The following is an 18,545-nucleotide window of genomic DNA, read 5'->3' as shown; positions in this document are numbered from 1 at the left end:
AGTGTGTCTTTGCTCAGCTGTGTCCAACTCTTGCGACCCCATGGACTGTACCCCACCAGGCTCCTCTGTCCATGGGATTTCCCAGGCAAGAATACTGAATTGGGTCTGCAGTTTCCTCCTATAGGAGATCTTCCCCACGCAGGAATCGAACCTGCATCTCCTGAATCGGCAGACAGATTCTTTACCACTGTGCCACCTGGGAAGCCCACTTGTGAATCAGACTTGGGTCTCAATGCAAATAGATTTATGTTGCCATGAATTCATACTTGCTGGTGAATTATGTGTGTAAGTTTAAAGTATACGAATCAATGGAACCTGTAGTATACCCAGAATGTACTAGACAGCTGCCTACAACAAAGACTTATCTAGTCCAAAATGTCACCAGTGCTGAGGTTGAGAAGCCCTTGTTTAGATGAAAGTACTTAAAGAAAATCCCCACAAGCTCTGGTAGATGGAAATGTTGTTTTGTCCAGCTAAGTTGATCTTGAATGCCTGGTCAAAGTCAATTTAAAAAACTGTCACAAGTGGATTAATCTAATTGAATAATCTAATGTGTGTGTGGAAAGTTCAGCTGTTACTTGAGATTTCAAACCACAGACTCTGTATTACTGTATATATTAAATTTTTTTTTAGTTTGAATGGGGTACATTGGTCGTTCCAAATAGAACTACATGGAACTGAACTACATGAAACTGACAAGTTGTTTCAGATCCATTTACTTATTTCTCCATTTGTTTATCTAAAATTGATTGAGGCACTACTCCACTCTGACTTTGAATTAGGTGCTGTCATACAGTTATGAGTAGCATGGTGCCCGTCTTTCAGAAGCACCTAGATCTCTGGGTAAAATAGCTGTTAAACAGAAATAATGAAGAAGAGGAAGTTCCATGATAGAAGTACATGATGACGAGAGAACACTGGAGGACTCCTCTCTAACCCAGAGAGGAGGAGGAAAGCTTTCTTGAAGGGGATTCACCATTGAGCTATAGGCAAGGGACATTTACACATGCACGTGTAATTTAACTGGTCGCTAAATGTGTTGGATTGCTGTCTAATTTTCATACTCTGTAGAGTCCTTCTTTAAAAATTGGGGTATAGTTGCTTTACATGTTGTGTTCATTTCTGCTGTACAGCTAAGTGAATCAGCTGTATGTATATATCTCTTCCCTTTTTTTCAGATTTCCTTTCCATTTACCCTATAGGTCACCACTCTAGATTGTTCTGCTTCCTCAAAGAGTTAAGAAATCAAATTAAGTCACCATAGACCATTATCTTGTAATCCTGATCTTTTGGTTCACTATCTGAGTAATCACTTTACATATTATCATAGGCATACTTAGAGACACTTTGTTGTTGTTGTTCAGTCACTGAGTCTTACCTGACTCTTTGTGACCCATGAACTGCAGCATGCCAGGCTTCCCTGTCTTTCACCATCTCCCTGAGTTTGCTGAAACTCATGTCCTCTGAGCTAGTGATGCCATCCAACCATCTCATCCTCTGTTGCCCCCTTCTCCTCCTGCCCTCAACCTTTCCCAGCTTCAGGGTCTTTTCCAGTGAATCGGCTCTTGGCATCAGGTGGTCAAAGTATTGGAGCTTTAGCAGCAATCCTTTCAATGAAGTGCAAATGTCCATGTGATCACTAGAGACTCTTCTGGCGATAGATATTACACATTTGGTTGGGATTATTCATATACATTTTGAACCAGGATCTTAGACTTAGTTTTATCCTTTGTGTATGTTGGTAGTTTCAATAGTTTACTAAGAATTACCTGTCTGCTTACTTAACAGGAGCTTTTTGCCACTGTGAAAAATGTGAAATTCACCTTAAAACTTCTTTGGGAACAACAGTACTCCACCCTGCTGAAAGGATTTTGAAACTTTATTAATGTTAGTGTTGACATTGATAGTTAACAACTTCTCAGCCTTTATAAGGAATCTATAAAGTTCTGACTTTTAAGTAAGAAATACTTAAACTAATTAAACCTCTGGTCTATATTTTCAATATCCATTTGCTATCTTAATAGAGGTGTTCTTTCTTTTTGAAAATTAAGCAAACATCACTTAATCTACAATACGGTTTACTTATATACTGTAATGCCTAGATGAAATAAGTTTGGGGTGTTGTAAGATTATGATATTTTGTTATAAGTTTTAGAGTATCTAGGGTCAAGTATATTTTAGCTGTATTTTTATAATCATTACTTATATAAGTTTGAAAATGAAAGTGTTAGTCACTCAGTCGTAGCTGACTCTTTGCGACCCCCACGGACTGTAGCCCATCAGGTTCCACTGTCCTTGGGATTCTCCAGGCAAGAATACTGGAGTGGGTTGCCATTCCCTTCTCTGGGGGATCTTCCCAACTCAGGGATTCAGCCCCGGTCTCCTGCATTGCAGGCAGATTCTTATCGTCTGAGCCACCAGGGAAAGCGGAATTACTCTATACTCAGTTCAGTTCAGTCGTTCAGTTGTGTCTGACTCTTTGCAACCCCATGGACTGCAGCACGCCAGGCCTCCCTGTCTATCACCAACTCCCGGAGTTTACTCAAACTCGTGTCCATTGAGTCAGTTATGCCATCCAAACATCTCGTCATCTATCGTCCCCTTCTCCTCCAGCCTTCAGTCTTTCCCAGCATTAGGGTCTTTTTCAATGAGTCGGTTCTTCCCATTAGGTGGCCAAAGCATTGGAGTTTCAGCTTCAACATCAGTCCTTCCAATGAATATTCAGGACTGATCTCCATTAGGATGGACTGGTTGGATCTCCTTGTAGTCCAAGGGACTCTGAAGAGTCTTCTACAACACTACAGTTCAAAAGCATCAATTCTTTGGCGCTCAGCTTTCTTTATAGTCCAACGCTCACATCCATACATAACTGCTGGAAAAACCATAACTTTGACTAGATGGACCTTTGTTGGTAAAGTTATGTCTCTGCTTTTTAATATGCTATCTAGGTTGGTCATAGCTTTTCTTCCAAGGAGCAAGCGTGTTTTGATTTCATGGCTGCAGTCACCATCTGCAGTGATTTTGGAGCTCAAAAAAATAAAGTCTGTCACTGTTTGCACTGTCTCCCTATCTATTTGCCATGAAGTGATGGGACCGGATGCCATGGTCTTCATTTTCTGAATGTTGAGTTTTAGACCAACTTTTTCTCTCTGCTCTTTCCCTTTCATCAAGAGGCTCTTTAGCTCTTCTTCGCTTTCTGCCATCAGGGTGGCGTCATCTGTGTATCTGAGGTTATTGATATTTCTCTGGCAGTCTTGATTCCAGCTCGTGCTTCATCCCAACCTTAATATGATCATGGCTGCAGGCATTAAAGTTAATGAATTCTGTTGTCATAATGAATTCCCACATGTGTATAGATTGTCTTCAAGAAATTTCTGATTTAGATAGTGTTTGCCTTTTTGCCATCCGGCCTGATTATCTTTAGTCATTATCTAGAAAAAAGAAGGCAAACTACTGAAGTTCACTGGAAACACTAAAGATTGTTACCATGGAATGTAGATCTTATTTGTTCTATTCTTGTGGTCATAGTTTCTAATACATTACTCAGAACAAAGTTTCTTTCTCAGTCATGTTTGCTCTGTGCAAACATGGTTTCCAGTATATCTTCTGTTATGCCAGGAATTTGTTTTCATTTCTGCTTGGTAGTCTCAGTTTTCTCAAGAAGATATACATAAATTAATTATTTGCATCCAGAAGAATAGTCGTGTTGTTTGCTGCCCTCAGAAGTGAAACAACATACCATTCTGATGTCTAGGGATTTAGTCCAAAAGGTTTTTTAAGAAGTAAGGCACGTAATAGGAAAGAAGAAAACCAGGCGTGAACCTCCAGTTTATGAGAATGCTTTTAGGGAATTAGAATTACAAATGGTCTGGAAACCTAATATATGTATAGCTAAGCTTTTGAACTACGTGAAAAAGACTCAATAGAAGTCATTTGAAAGTTAGAACCTGCACCTATACCTTGGACACACTGTCCTTTCTTGGCCCTGCAGGAGAACCCTAAGGTAAAAATTCTTTGAAGCAGATATGTTATCTCATCTTTTTAATAAGAATATATTAAAGCTAGCATGTCACCGTCAAGTTTTAGACATAACTGACCTATGTATAAATTTCTCCAAAATGTATCTCTATTAATATGTCTCTGTTGTAGTTTGAAACAATGAAATAGAGAGCAGGGATTATTACATTGTTAAATATTCAACTTACTGTTTTTCTGAGTACTTTTTCGGAAACTCCTGGTTGGGAGGAATCACACTGATGTGTCATTCTTCTTTTTTTTGATGTGTCATTCTTAAAACTGCCATATATATTTAAAAATTTTCAGGGATTTTAAGATTTAAGTTAAAAAAAAAAAAGATTTAAGTTTACATATTCATCGTTATTCTTTTTAAGTTTATTTGGCTGTGTCAAGTGTTAGTTGTGGCATGCGGAATCTTCACTGCATCATGCAGCATCTTTCATTGCAGAGCAAGAACTCTCTGGTTGTGGCGTGGGCTCAGCAGTCACCGACTGTTGCTCCACAGCATGTGGGATCATAGTTCTTTGACCAGGGATTGAACTCACCTCCCTGCATTGGAAGGCAGATTCTTAACCACTAAACCACCAGGGAAGTACCAATATTCATTGATTTAAAAAAAAACAAAAATTCATAAAGAGTAGTGGTGGCTCAGCTGGTAAAGAGTCTGCCTGCAATGCAGGACACCCTGGTTTGATTCCTGGGTGGGAAAGATTGCCCTCAAAATGGGATAGGCTATCCACTCCAGTATTCATGGGCTTCCCTGGTGGCTCAGATGGTAAAGAATCTGCCTGCCATGCGGGAGACCTAGGTTTGATCCCTGGGTTGGGAAGATCCCCTGTCGCAGGGCATGGCAACCCACTCCAGTATTCTGGCCTGGAGAATCTCCATGGGCAGAGGGGCCTGGCGGGCTACAGTGCGTGGGGTGGCCAAGAGTCCGACATGACTGAGCAGCTAAGAACGGTGTGCAGCAATGCAATATGAGCCCAGTCATAGGACTTGAACTCAGCCCAGTGTTCCCGATTCCTAAGTCCTAGTGTTTGTTGTTTTTGTTTTCTTAAGAGTTGAATTGGCACTTTAGTGTATCTTGGAAAATTTGGCTAACAATGTATGGAAGTTTGTAGTTATTAAACATCAAGGAGTATCAAGAGATATCCAGATGGCATTTTTGTTTATATGGCATAAGGTATGGCAAACCTGTTAGACTGAGGAATTGTTTCAGACCAGACATTCGAAAATTCATGTAAAAAGACTGGCTAATGACACCAATACATGAGTTAGTGCCTTATAAAGCGAAAGAATAAGCCTGTGTCGGTACTTCTAATAATGAGCCTTATTCTCAGAATATTAGTATTTTGATTACTATTTTTGTAGGCAGATTTTCAAGGGCGTAACATTCAGAAGTTTGCTGCTTCTTCACATACATTTATATGCTTCTGAGACTTTAACTTCAGCACAGCATTTTTTTCCCCCCATTTTTAACTTACAAGTTTTCTTTCGAGCTAAAAGAAAAGTCTGTTCTTTTACAAATACATTACTGTATATAATTTTGCTTCAACTCTAGGAGTTATTTCCTGGCATTTTACTTTGTATCTTTATATTAAAAGTTGTATCTTTAGCAGGTGAACTATGCCTTCCATTCTGTAGATTCCTTTTTCACAAAAACATCCCTTTCTGGTTACTTTAACTTTAAAATATAATTTTACCAGCTTAATAGGCTAATCAGTGTCCTGAGCAGCAGTATTAATGCTTTTTAATTTTTAATGGCAGTCTCTAAAGCTTTTAAAGCTTTCTATTCTGTTTGTATAGCACATTGTGCACATCTCTTCAGTCACGTCTACTCTTTGCAACCCTGTAGGCTGAGGCTCACCGGGCTCCTCTGTCCATGGGACTCTCCAGGCAAGAATACTGGAGTGGGTTGCCATGCCCTCCTCCAGGGGATCTTCCTGACCCAGGGATCGATGTAGCACTTTACTGAAGTCTGATTAGGTCGGTTGGTATCCTGAGCACTAGGGAAAAAAGAGATAAACTTCCCTGACCTCATGGAGGTTGCATTCTTGTGGTAACACGAAGCAGAAATTAAAAAGAAAGTGGCTTGGAAAGGTTCCAGCAACGCCATGGGGTCCCCTGGTGCGGACTGGGGTCCAGGCAGAGGACAGAGAGGCTGTGGGGTCTGCTCTGCTCCAGGTGTCCGGGGTGGGGGGGGCACTAGACTGGATAGGCAGGGGTGTCCTCTCAGAGGGGGACCATCCTGCTACTGTCCACGTGCATTAGAATCTAAAAGACCCACAATCAGCCATGTAACACTGGGAGCTTTTGCACCGAAGGGAATGGCTGCGAGTGGAGCAAAGCCATGCATGGTCATGGTGGGGCCAGACCCAGAGTGGGCACAGTCTAATCGAACAAGCCTCTTGGGCTTCAGTATCTGGAGCAAGAGACCTCCCCAGGGAGACTTCTCATCCCAGTCCTGCCAGGTTCATGACTACTGGGGTGTCTCTGCTTCACTTCCCTCATATTATATCCCAGCCTTAGGGGATCTTAGGTTCATTCTGCGTTTTTGTATCCATTTGTATCCGTTGTATCCATTCATCAGTTCTGTTTGGTTTTCTTGTTTTTGAGCCTTATGGTTTGTAATACTATTGTTTAGTACAGTCAGTGTTCATGTAAACTGATAATGTAGGTATAATAGTAAGGCTCCAATGGGCTTACTGGGTGAGACTGGAAAGGCTTTAGAGAGGAGGTGGCATTCGAGGTATGGCTTGGAAGGAGAGAAGCAGGGAAGAAAGACTCTTGTCCATGGTATCCTGGAAGGGTAAAGGAGTGTGGTGTGTCCAGGCAGTGGGGAGAAATTTTGTATAACTAGAAGTGTATAAAAGAAGCAGGAGATAGTTTGGGAGAGGAGTGTTGGAAAAGGTGCCTTGAAATCATAGATACAGTGCCTCCAACCTATTTTGTATGTATTGGGTTGGCCAAAAGGTTGGTTCAGCTTTTTGTGTGTGATGTAACAGCAAAACCCAAACAAACTTTTTGGCCAATCCAATAGAAACACAGCAGGTCATAGGCGACCTCCTCATGTTCCTCATTTTAAAATCTCTTATAGTAACTGCTATTCATTTTTCTATTTAATGATTCCAATACTGACAATTATATCTTCTTTCACCTGCATGTCTTCAGATAATCTCCTTCTATCCATCAACTGATTTTATCCTAACAATATCTAAGTGACACAGATCTGAAAATGCTATCCTAAATATTGAAAGGTAAAGAAACTGAGGTGTGGCGAGACCCCATGATTTTCTCACAGTCACTTGGCTATGCTTGAATGGATGCCAGATCTTCTGATTTTCAATTCCATATGCTTACTGATTTCACTGGTGTGTAGATATGCATTTTGTCCTTTTCCCCCTCGAATTACTGCATCTTCCTTTTCTCTGTAGGACTTGGCTTTTACCCTGGAAGAGAGGCAGCAACTGAACATTCATGGCCTGTTGCCACCCTCCTTCATCAGCCAGGATGTCCAGGTCCTTCGAGTACTTAAGAATTTCGAGCGTCTGAACTCTGATTTTGACAGGTAACATGTTCCCGAAGGTGATTTTTTATATTTCTCTGAGGCAGCTGTCTAGTTTATGTCTTATTTAGATGAGCAAGTTTAAATATTTAGTGCTTTGGAAAGAGTAGTCAGCTTTGAGGAAGATTTGCCTGTAAATACAATGATGTTTGTAAGAAATTTACCCTGTGTAGGAACATCTAAGAAGACACAATTTTCTTTTCTAAACTATATCCACAGAGAAATGACTTTTTTCTCCTGTGAGAGTTGTTGCTGGCAAGGTCAGTTACGGGGAAATGCCATTCCAGACCAGGTGAAAGTGGCTTTGAGTCAGACCTCAAGTACATTGTAGGTGAAAGAGCACCGTTTAGGCTTCCAAGTGTGGCTCTAACACTGTCGGGAGTTTAGGTCACTTACTGGGTTTGCAGTCCAGTTTCCATGTTTACACAAGGGCAAAGGTAACATTATTCCTTGCCTTTGGAATTAGCCGGCCGAAGTTGAAATTCCAGCTGTATCTCACTAGCATGGGATCCTTGAGTAAATCGTTACAGCCACTGCCATGACCGCTGCATGTGTCTCACTGTTTTCTTTGGGCTCTTTTTGTGTTAAAATGTTGCATGTGTGCATGCTAAGTGGTTTCAGCTTTGTTCAACTCTGCACCACCGTGGACTGTAGCCCACCAGGCTCCTCTGAACATGGGATTCTCCAGGCAAGAATAGTGGAATGGGTTGCCATCTTTCCTCCAGGGGATCTTCCCGACCCAGGGATGGAATCTGCATCTCCTGTGGCTCAATTGCACTGCAGGTGTATTCTTACCACTTGAGCCACTAGGGAAGCCCCGTAAGGTGTTAAACCCACCTCAACCTCAGTTTTCCCATCTCTGGGTTGAAGAGAATAATAGTTATTTGAAAATATTATTGTGAAGGTTAGAAGAGAGAGTTAACCCAGTATCTAGTAAGTCTTCATAATCGGGTTCTCCAGAGATAGAGAACCAACATGATATGTGTGTGTGTGTGTGTGTAATTATGTACATAATGAGAGGGGAAAGGGGTTTATTGATTGATTTTGATTGTAAAGAATGAGCTCAAGTGATTATGGAGGCTTGGTCAGTCCTAAATCTGCAGGTAGACTGGCCAGCTGGATCCCCAGGGAAGAATCTGATTCAAGTTCAAAGGCTTGAACTATTTTTTTGCTGAAGAGTTAGAGGGAAGGCCAGTCTTTGTTCCATTAGGGTTTTTAAATGATTGGATGAGGCTCACCAACATTATGGAGGGTACTCTGCTTCATTCAAAGTACACCAATTTAGATTTGAGTCTCATCCAAAAACTACCTTCACAGAAAAGTCCAGAATAGTGGACCAAATATCTGGATACTGTGTCCCAGCCACATTGACATATAAAATTAACCTCTCCTTTTCAGCTCGGAAGCCGTGCCTGTCTCCTTAAACTGAACTTAATCTCTGCAATAAAGACAATAAAAAGGTCCTACTTGAGCCTAACGTGATAGAACTAGCCCAGGAAAAACTGAAAACATGCTAACACTTAACCTAAAAGAGGATATAAAGCCCTAGGGTGATGTTTACTTTTCTCCTTGATATCTTTTAACTTTAATACTATGATGTAAAGTTAACAATGCATTTGACCCTTGAATCACATAGATTTGAATTGTATGGGTCAACCTATATGTGGATTTTTCTCAATAAATGCATACTACAGCACTTACACAATCCATAGTTGATTGAATCCTTGAATGGAAACTACCCATGTAGAGGGCCAACTGTAAGGTATACCTGGATTTTTGGCTATGTTAGAGTTGGCACCCTTAACCCCCACATTGTTTAAGTGTCACTGGTATCAAATACTGTGATATACAGTCAGTACATCTTATGTAACATGGTAACAGGATAGAGGGAAAGTTATATTTGCTTATATATCTTTGCATCTGTATTATACATATTTATATATGCACAGATATATATATGTATTTATGTACACACAAACATATTCATAACACAGTAAGGAAGAAATACTCATAATAATTGCAACCTCATTTCTGTAACTGGTCACGTTATCATAGCTGATATTTATAACTATCTTCTTCCCCTACCCATTTCACATTTCCCTTGCTTTCAGCAAGTACTTCAGCCAGTCTTAATTCTTTCCCTGGTAGAGGAAGCCAAATTCTTAATTCTGAAGGGCCTGGGCCATTAGTAGTCCTGTCGGAATTGGGTGTTGTAGTTTTCCATTGACTTTAATCGAGGAGACCCCCTAAGGGATCTCCTGTATTCCAGACATCCTTTTCCTTACCTCCATTATGGAGTGGTAGTCCAGTTTCCTCTTGGAGTCGGGATCGGTCACGCTCGGCAGGATAGTAACTCCCTCTTTGCCTGTTAATTCAGAGAAATACGGTACCCAAAGTGGCCAGTGGAGTCTTAACTTCCAGTTCATTGGAATCATTGTCTCCTAGTAAGACATTCTTCCCTTTGGAATGAACACTTCGGGGTCAGCGGAACAAAAGATCTCAGGGACAGGAAGCAGGAATTGATAGTGGATCACTTGGGGCTTCCCAGGTGGCTCAGAAGTAAAGAATCTGCCTGCCAAGCTGGAGATGCAAGTTTGATCCCTGGGTCAGGAAGATCTCCTGGAGGAGGGAATGACAGCCCCCTCTAGTCCATAGGGTTGCAAAGAGTCAGACACGACTGAGATGACTAAGCATGCACACATACTTGGGAATGACAGTGATGGTGCCACTTCTGTTTCTACCCCCCTTGATTCTGGGACCTGTGAATGCTGGCTATGGGAGAAATAGAACCGTATATTGGACACTGATTCGGATCAGGTAGAGCCTCCCAGAGAACCTTGCCCAGCTTTGCAACGTATTGCCACCAGCTGCTACTGTAACTGAATCTTCAGAAGGCCATTCCAGCATTCTGTCAAGCCAGCTGCTTTAGGATGTTGGGGAACAAGTGAGAACAGTGGGTTCGATTAGCAGGGCCCATTGCCTCACTTCATTTGCCCTGACGTGAGTTCCTTGGTCAGAAGCCATGCTGGGTGGAGTACCATGATGATGAATGAGGCATCTTGTAGGTCCCTGGAGGGCAGTGTTGACAGGAGCGTTGTGTGCAGGGAAGGCACGTCTTCACACAGAGTGAGGGTCTATTCCAGTAAGAACCAATGCCCTTCCTTCATGATAGAACCTGTCCAGTGTCATCAGCGTGCCCCCAGGGAGTTTGCTGATGACCGCACGGGGCGATGGCGCATCAGGGACTCATTGTATCTCTGCTGCTGAAGGTTTGGGCCCTCAGCAGTGTCTGTGGCCAGCTCGGCCGTGGCGGGTGGAAGTCCACGTTGCTGAGCTTGTGGGCACCTTCATCCCTGCCATGACCACTTCTTTTATGAGCCTGTAGGTGGTAATGAGCTTCCCAGACGGCACAGTGGCAAAGAATTGGTCTGTGGGTTTGGTCCCTGGGATCAGGAAGATCTCCTGGAGGAGGAAATGGCTACCCACTCCAGTATTCTTGGCCTGGAGAATTCTACTGACAGAGGAGTCGGTTGGGCTATGGTCCATGTGGTCGCAGTCAGCCATGACTAAAGAGCGCGCACGCACACAGAGGTGATAATGGGTCAGCTGAGAAAAGTCTGACTAGGTTATTCAACCATGTGTATTTGCTTCTTAAACTTTGCCATCCCTTCCATGTGTTTCTAAAGTCCTTCCTTTATTCTCTTCCATTTTTACTTTACATTCTTTTCCTGGGCCATTTTATCACTTGCCTCCTCAGAGCTAGTGACTTTTGTATTTTTATCACAGAATGTCCCTCAGATACTTACTGAGCATCAACTTAGTGTCAGGTGCTCTTTTCAATACTGGGATTAGAGACAATGATCTCTGCCCTCATGAAGCTTAGGTACATTATTTTTGAAAAGTAGTAAATGGTAAAATAATGAATAAATTATTTAATATGCTAGAGAGTGACAAATGCTCATGAGAAAAAGAGAAGGTGGAATATGGTAAGAGGGACTGAGAATGTGAGGGAGTGGGTAGGGTCACTCTGCGTTGCTTAGTTCCATGGTCAGGATGGGCTTCAGTAAGAAGGTGGGTTATGAGTGAGTAATGAAAGGCAGTGAGACAACTGTCTCATGAGGAAGCTGAGGAGCAGTGTTCTCTTAGCTGCTACATTCAGGGACCAACAGGGAGACGTGTGTCTGGAGCAGGATGAGTGAGCGGGAGAATGGTAGGTCAGGAGAGGAAGTTAGTGAGGTCATGGAGGACAGATTATTAAAGATGGATTATGGAGGCCATAGTTATAAGACTTTTGCTGTTTCTCTGAGTGAAGGGGCTCATTCAAAGTTTTGAACAGAAGGTCAGCATGATCTGAGCTATATTTCTAGAAGACTTGGCAATGTTGAGAATAGAATATAAGATTATTTAGGAGACTTACAGGCAAAAGATGATGGTGATTTAGATCCTGGATGGTAGCAATGAAGGTGTGTAGATTTGGATAGATCTTGAAGCAAAATCACTGCTGATGGTGACTGCAGCCATGAAATTAAAAGATGCTTACTCCTTGGAAGAAAAGTTATGACCAACCTAGACAACATATTAAAAAGCAGAGACATTACGTTGTCAACAAAGGTCCGTCTAGTCAAGGCTATGGTTTTTCCAGTAGTCATGTATGGATGTGAGAGTTGGACTATAAAGAAAGCTGAGCACCAAAGAATTGATGCTTTTGAACTGTGGTGTTGGAGAAGACTCTTGAGAGTCCCTTGGACTGCAAGGAGATCCAGCCAGTCCATCCTGAAGGAAATCAGTCCTGAATATTCATTGGAAGATCTGATGTTGAAGCTGAAACTCTTAATACTTTGGCTACCTGATGCAAAGAGCTGACTCATTTGAAAAGACCCTGGTGCTGGGAAAGATTGAAGGCGGGAAGAGAAGGGGATGACAGAGGATGATATGGTTGGATGGCATCACCGACTCAATTGGCATGAGTTTGAGTAAACTCCGGGAGTTGGTGATGGACAGGGAGGCCTGGTGTGCTGTGGCCCACGGGGTCGCAGAGTCGGACACGACTGAGTGAGTGAACTGAACTGAACTAAAGCAAAGCCAGGTGGCGCTAGTGGTAAAGAATATGCCTGCCCATGCAGGAGACATAAAAGATGCAGGTTCGACCCGTGGGTTGGGAAGATCCCTTGGAGGAGGGCATGGCAACCCACTCCAGTATCCTTGCCGGGAGAATCCCAGGGACTGAGGATCCTGGAGGGCCACAGTCCATCGGGTCACAAAGAGTTGGACATGACTGAAGCAACTTAGCACTGAAGCCAAGCCAGCATAACCTCTTAATGTAATAGAGATGAGTGTTAGAGAGCCTCTTGAGCACAGGAGAAAGCAGCAAAGAAAGAAAAAAAAGAATGATCAGTGAAAAAGGAAAATCGAGAGACTCTGGGGACCTGAAATTCAGGTAAAGAGAGTGTATGGAGCTGTAGGGAATACCACTTGTGTCAAGTGTCCTAAAATGTGTTGACTTAGCGATGATGATTTCCACATGGCTGGATCAGTGTTATTATCATCTTTTAAAAGTCATCATTTTCTTCCCAGTTGTTAGTGTTGGGAGCTGAAATATCATCTATTTGCCAAGCATTAGAATCCTCGTGTCTCTAACTCCAGATTCTATGCATTTTCAACTATTCCAGAGAATAAGAATCAATGCAAAAAAGCTGGTAGGACTATTAAGGACAGTTTTGCAAGATTCTTCTAAGTTGTACCAAACAGTTGGGAGTTTTATTGTATAAACCACTGAAGATTATAAGTAATATGATAAGGTTGATATTTTAAAAGGTAATTCTGGTTCAGAAATGCCTCTAGAAAGAATTAGACCTCTTGATCTAAATAATTAGAAAAGTCCCTTAAACTTTCTTACCTTAGTAATTTTTAGGGTCATTGTTAACATTCCATAGTTATTTTCTGCTAGTCATTTTTCTTGGCTCTTCAGTACTGAAAATTAAACGATGAAATCTTTAGTTAGTTAAGTTACTGTTTAAACTTTATCTATAGTGGTATTTTTCATTTATCTTTCATTTAAAAATAGGGATAAAGTCATTTAAATATTAAATAAAACTGTGCTGTTTTAGCACTGATTTCAGTGTTTGAATGACACCAGCTCAGGTATTGTTCTTTATTTTTTGTGATGATTAGGAATATTTCTTTGTTTTTTTTAAACCGCAACCTGATCCAATTTTTATTTTATTATTTTGGCTGCACTGGGTCTTTGCTGTGGGGCTAGGGCTCTTCATTGTTGCACACAGGCTTTCTTTATTTGTGGTAGGCAGGCTTCTCTGGTGAAGCATGGGCTCTAGAGAATGAAGGCCCTCTATTTGCAACGTGCGAGCTTAGTTGGCGCACAGCATGTAGGATCTTAGTTCCCTGACCAGGGATCAAACCCGTGTCCTCTGCATTGGAAGGTGGATTCTTAACTACTGGACCACCGGGGAAGTCCCAGGAATATTTCTAATGTCTTTTTGGTCAGATGTTTTCTATGTGACCTAAAAAATACTGTTTGTGTTCTGTAGCTGAGTCGTCTTTGCTACCATAGACTGCAGCACGCCAGGCTTCCCTATCCTTCACCATCTCCCGGAGCTTGCTCAAATTCATATCCATTGAGTCAGTGATGCTGTTTAACCATTTCATCCTCTGCCGCCCCCTTCTTTTGCCTTCAATTTTTCCCAGCATTAGGGTCTTTTCCAATGAGTTGGCTCTTCGCATGAGGTACTTGAAGTATTGGAGCTTCAGCATCAGTCCTTCCAATGAATATTCACGGTTGATTTCCTTTAGTATTGACTGGTTTGATCTCCTTGCAGACCAGGAGACTCTAGAGAATTCCCCAGCACCACAGTTTGAAAGCATCAGTTCTTCAGCACTCAGCCTTCTTTATGGTCCAACTCTCACATCTGTACATGACTACTGGAAAAACCATAGCTTTGCCTATGTGGATCTTTGCTGGCAAAGTGATGTCTTTGCTTTTTAGTACTTTGCCCAGGTTTGCCACAACTTTCCTTCCAAAGGGCAAACATCTTTTAATTTCATGGCCACAGTCACCGCCCACAGTGATTTTAGAGCCTAAGAAAATAAAATCTGTCACTGCTTCCACTTTTTCCCCTTCTGTTTGCCATGAAGTGATGGGACCAGATGCCATGATCTTTGTTTTTTGACTGTTGAGTTTTAAGCCAGCTTTTTCACTCTCTTCTTTCACCGTCATCAAGAGGCTCTTTAGTGTCTCATTTTCTGCCATTAGAGTGGCATCATCTACATATCTGAGGTTGTTATTTCTCCTGGCAATTTTGATTCTAGCATGTAATTAATCTAGCCCAGCATTTCACATGATCTGCTCTACATGTAAGTTAAATAAGCAGGGTGACAATGTACAGCTTTGATGTACTCCTTTCCAGTTTTGAACCAGTGTATATGTTGTTGCAAACATTTAGTTTTATAAACAGCTATTTTATGACTGTGTTGGAATGTAGATCTAATGCTGTCCAATTTCCACAGGTATCTTCTCTTAATGGATCTTCAAGATAGAAATGAAAAGCTCTTCTATAAAGTGCTGATGTCTGACATTGAGAAATTCATGCCTATCGTTTATACTCCCACTGTGGGTCTAGCTTGCCAACAATATAGTTTAGCATTTCGGAAGCCAAGGTATGTAAAGTTTTAAATACAGTTTGTGTCTTCATTTATTTTTTGTCAAGTTTTTGCTATAATTTAAAAAATTGTGTAATGAAATAGAAGTTCAGAAAAATCTAAAACTTCATTTGTGCTTCCCTGGTGATTCAGACGGTAAAGAATCTGCCTGCAATGCGGGAGACCTGGGTTCGATCCCTGAGTTAAGATCCCATGGAGGAGGGCATGGCAGCCCATTACAACATTCTTGCCTGGAGAATCCCCACGGATAGAGGAATGTGGTGGGCTAAAGAACATTAAATATAAATGTATATATGACATTTTAAAATATAGTGTTTCATTCCTAGATTTAAGATCATGGGGAAGTTATTTTTTATAAACCAATTTATGTTTCCTTTTACAGATACTAAATGAACATTTTTTGGGGAAAAAAGGTAGTTGATCATAACTATGCTTGTCTTTGAGATAGTAATTGCCCCTATTACATATACATTTTGCAACTTAAAGATTTCAGATTTTCCTGAAAATAAGGAGTATTGTTGTTGTTTAGTTGCTAAATTGTGTCCTACTTCTGTGACTCCATGGACTGTAGCTCATCAGGCTCGTCTATCTGTGGGATTTCTTAGGCAAGAATACTGAAGTGGGTTGCCATTTCCTTCTCCAGCAGATCTTCTCCTGGAATTGAACCCAAGTCTTCTGAATTGGCAGGCATGTTCTTTACCACTGATGGTAAAGACCCACCATGGAAGCCCAAGGAGTATATTATTTCCTAAATTCAGAGTTGGCATTAAACAGGCTCTTTTGTTGATTTTCTTTAAGTGAAATTGTAATCATCTTTAAAGATGCGTAAAATATAAAATGTAGTTTTTTAAAATCATGGCTTTACTTTATCATATTACTTTAAATACTTTTGCAGCAAGGAACAATTGAAATAAATATTAATGCTTTGAGGGAGGTGGGATGGGAGACCGGGATGGGGAATTTGTGTAACTCTATGGCTGATTCACATCAATGTATGACAAAACCCACTGAAAAATTTAAAAAAAAAAAAAAAAAAAAAAAAAGAAATAAATATTAATGCTTTTAACAGCAGCAACAACAAAAGCTCAAGTTGAATATTTATGTGCTGCTTATAGTTCTGAATTTAAAATAAAAAGAAATGTTTATAAGTTTATATCACAAATATAAAAGCCTACTGTAAGTTTTGTCATTGAAAGGAATGTTTCACAGGTAAGATCTGAAAGTTAGTAGATTTCACAAAGGTGTATTGATGTTGTAATAATAATTTGCACATTTGTGCCAATTGCCTTTTGTATAAAGAAAATAATTAGCCACATTATCCCTTATATAAAGAGAATAATCAATTGTAGATGGTCTGTTAAATTTCCTTAATAGCACATATCTATGTTGCATTTATATAATGACTATGTTAATAGAGAATTTTTTTTTCATAGAAAAACAAGAGTTAAAATTTAGCTGGTAACTGCATTATGATGAATAATTCTTTTTTGAGTATATAAATATTTTCTTTTTTAATTAAACAAGCAATACATGTTCACTATTGAAAAATGAGAAAATACAAATATATAAAAGAAGAAGTATTTTAAGAATACATAATGTCATGATAACAAAAAAACTTGATACAATACTGTTTTCCTTGTAGAAGGGATCATACTGTATAAACTGTTCTTTACTTGTCAGGTTATAGGTAGGTAAGTAGATAGATAAATAAGTAGGAGGGGAGAGGGAGAGGCAGAGATGGGACAAGACGTTGCACAGCATTTGTATCAAAATGCTCACACGTGTTGATTTTAGGTGACATATTCATGGTATTCTATCAAATTTTCTGCAGTATTTCAATTATTTTTTAATTTATTTTTTTAATTGAACAATAATTGCTTTACAGGATTTTGTTGTTTTCTGTCAAGCCTCAACCTGAATTAGCGATAGGTATACATATATCCCCTCCCTTTTGAACCTCCCCCCCATCCTACCCATGTTGATACAGAGCCCCTGTTTGAGTTTCTTAGCCATATTCCTGTTTTGCTATCTATTTTACATATGGTAATATAAGTTTCCATGTTACTCTTTTCCATACATCTCACCCTCTCCTCCCCTCTCCCCATGTCCACAAGTCTATTCTCTAAGTCTTTTTCTCTACTGCTGCCCTGTAAGTAATTTCTTCAGTACTATTTTTTCTAGATTCCATATATATACATTAGAATACAATGTTTATCTTTCTCTTTCTGACTTACTTCACTCTGTATAATAGGTTCTAGATTCATCCACCTCATCAGAACTGACTCAAATGCATTTCTTTTTATGGCTGAGTAATATTCCATTATGTATATGTACCACAACTTCTTTATCCATTCATCTGTTGATGAGTTTCTAGATTGCTTCCATGTTTTAACTATTGTAAATCATGCTGCAATGAACAATGGTAATACATGTGTCTTTTTCAATTTTGGTTTCCTCAGGGTAGATGCCTAGGAATGGGATTTCTGGGTCATATAGTAGTTTTATTCCTAGTTTTTTAAGGAATCTCCATACTGTCTTCCATAGTGACTGTATCAATTTACTTTCCTACCAACAGTGCAAGAGTGTTCCCTTTTCTCCACACCCTCTCCAGCATTTATTGTTTGTAGACTTTTTGATAATTGCCATACTGACTGGTGTGAGGTGGTATCTCATTGTAGTTTTGATTTGCATTTCTCTAATAATGAGAGATGCTGGGCATCTTTTCATGTGTTTGTTAGCCATCTGTATGTCTTCTTTGGAGAATGTCTGTTTAGATCTTTTTCCCACTTTTGTATTGAGTTGTTTGTTTTTCTGGTGTTGAGTTGTGTGAGATGCCTATATATTAATCCTTTGTCAGTTTTTTCATTTGCTGTTATTTTCTCCCATTCTGAGGGTTGTCTTTCCACCTTGCTTATAGCCTCCTTTGCTGTGCAAAAGCTTTTAAGTTTAATCAGGTCCTATTTGTTTACTTTTGTTTTTATTTCCATTACTCTAGGAGGTGGGTCGTAGAGAATCTTGTCCTCTATGAGTGTTCTGCCTATGTTTTCCTCTAAGAGTTTTATAGTTTCTGGTTTAACATGTAGGTCTTTGATCCATTTTGAGTTTGTCTTTGGGTATGGTGTTAGGAAATGTTCTAATTTCATTCTTTTACATGTAGCTGTCCTGTTTTCCCAGCACCATTTATTGAAGAGGCTGTCTTTGCCCCATTGTATATTCTTGCCTCCTTTGTCAAATATAAGGTACCCATAGGTAAATGTGTTTATTTCTGGGCTTTCTATGTTATTCCATT

The 18,545-nt window shown here is 40.2% G+C and overlaps 1 protein-coding gene across 2 annotated transcripts in view; it reads left to right on the top strand.

The window, feature by feature from the left end:
* The window catches only part of ME1 (malic enzyme 1), a 205,091-nt gene that overhangs the window by 15,948 nt on the left and 170,598 nt on the right, over positions 1–18,545 (top strand). For both annotated transcript variants that reach the window (XM_065911535.1, XM_065911534.1), the window contains exons 2-3: positions 7,452–7,585; positions 15,104–15,253. In XM_065911535.1, the coding sequence (XP_065767607.1) occupies positions 7,452–7,585; positions 15,104–15,253 (284 nt within the window). The remainder of the gene's footprint in view (positions 1–7,451; positions 7,586–15,103; positions 15,254–18,545) is intronic.

Source organism: Muntiacus reevesi, chromosome 19 (assembly GCF_963930625.1).
Source record: "Muntiacus reevesi chromosome 19, mMunRee1.1, whole genome shotgun sequence".
NCBI lineage: Eukaryota > Metazoa > Chordata > Mammalia > Artiodactyla > Cervidae > Muntiacus > Muntiacus reevesi.
This window is presented reverse-complemented; position numbering and strand designations above follow the sequence as displayed.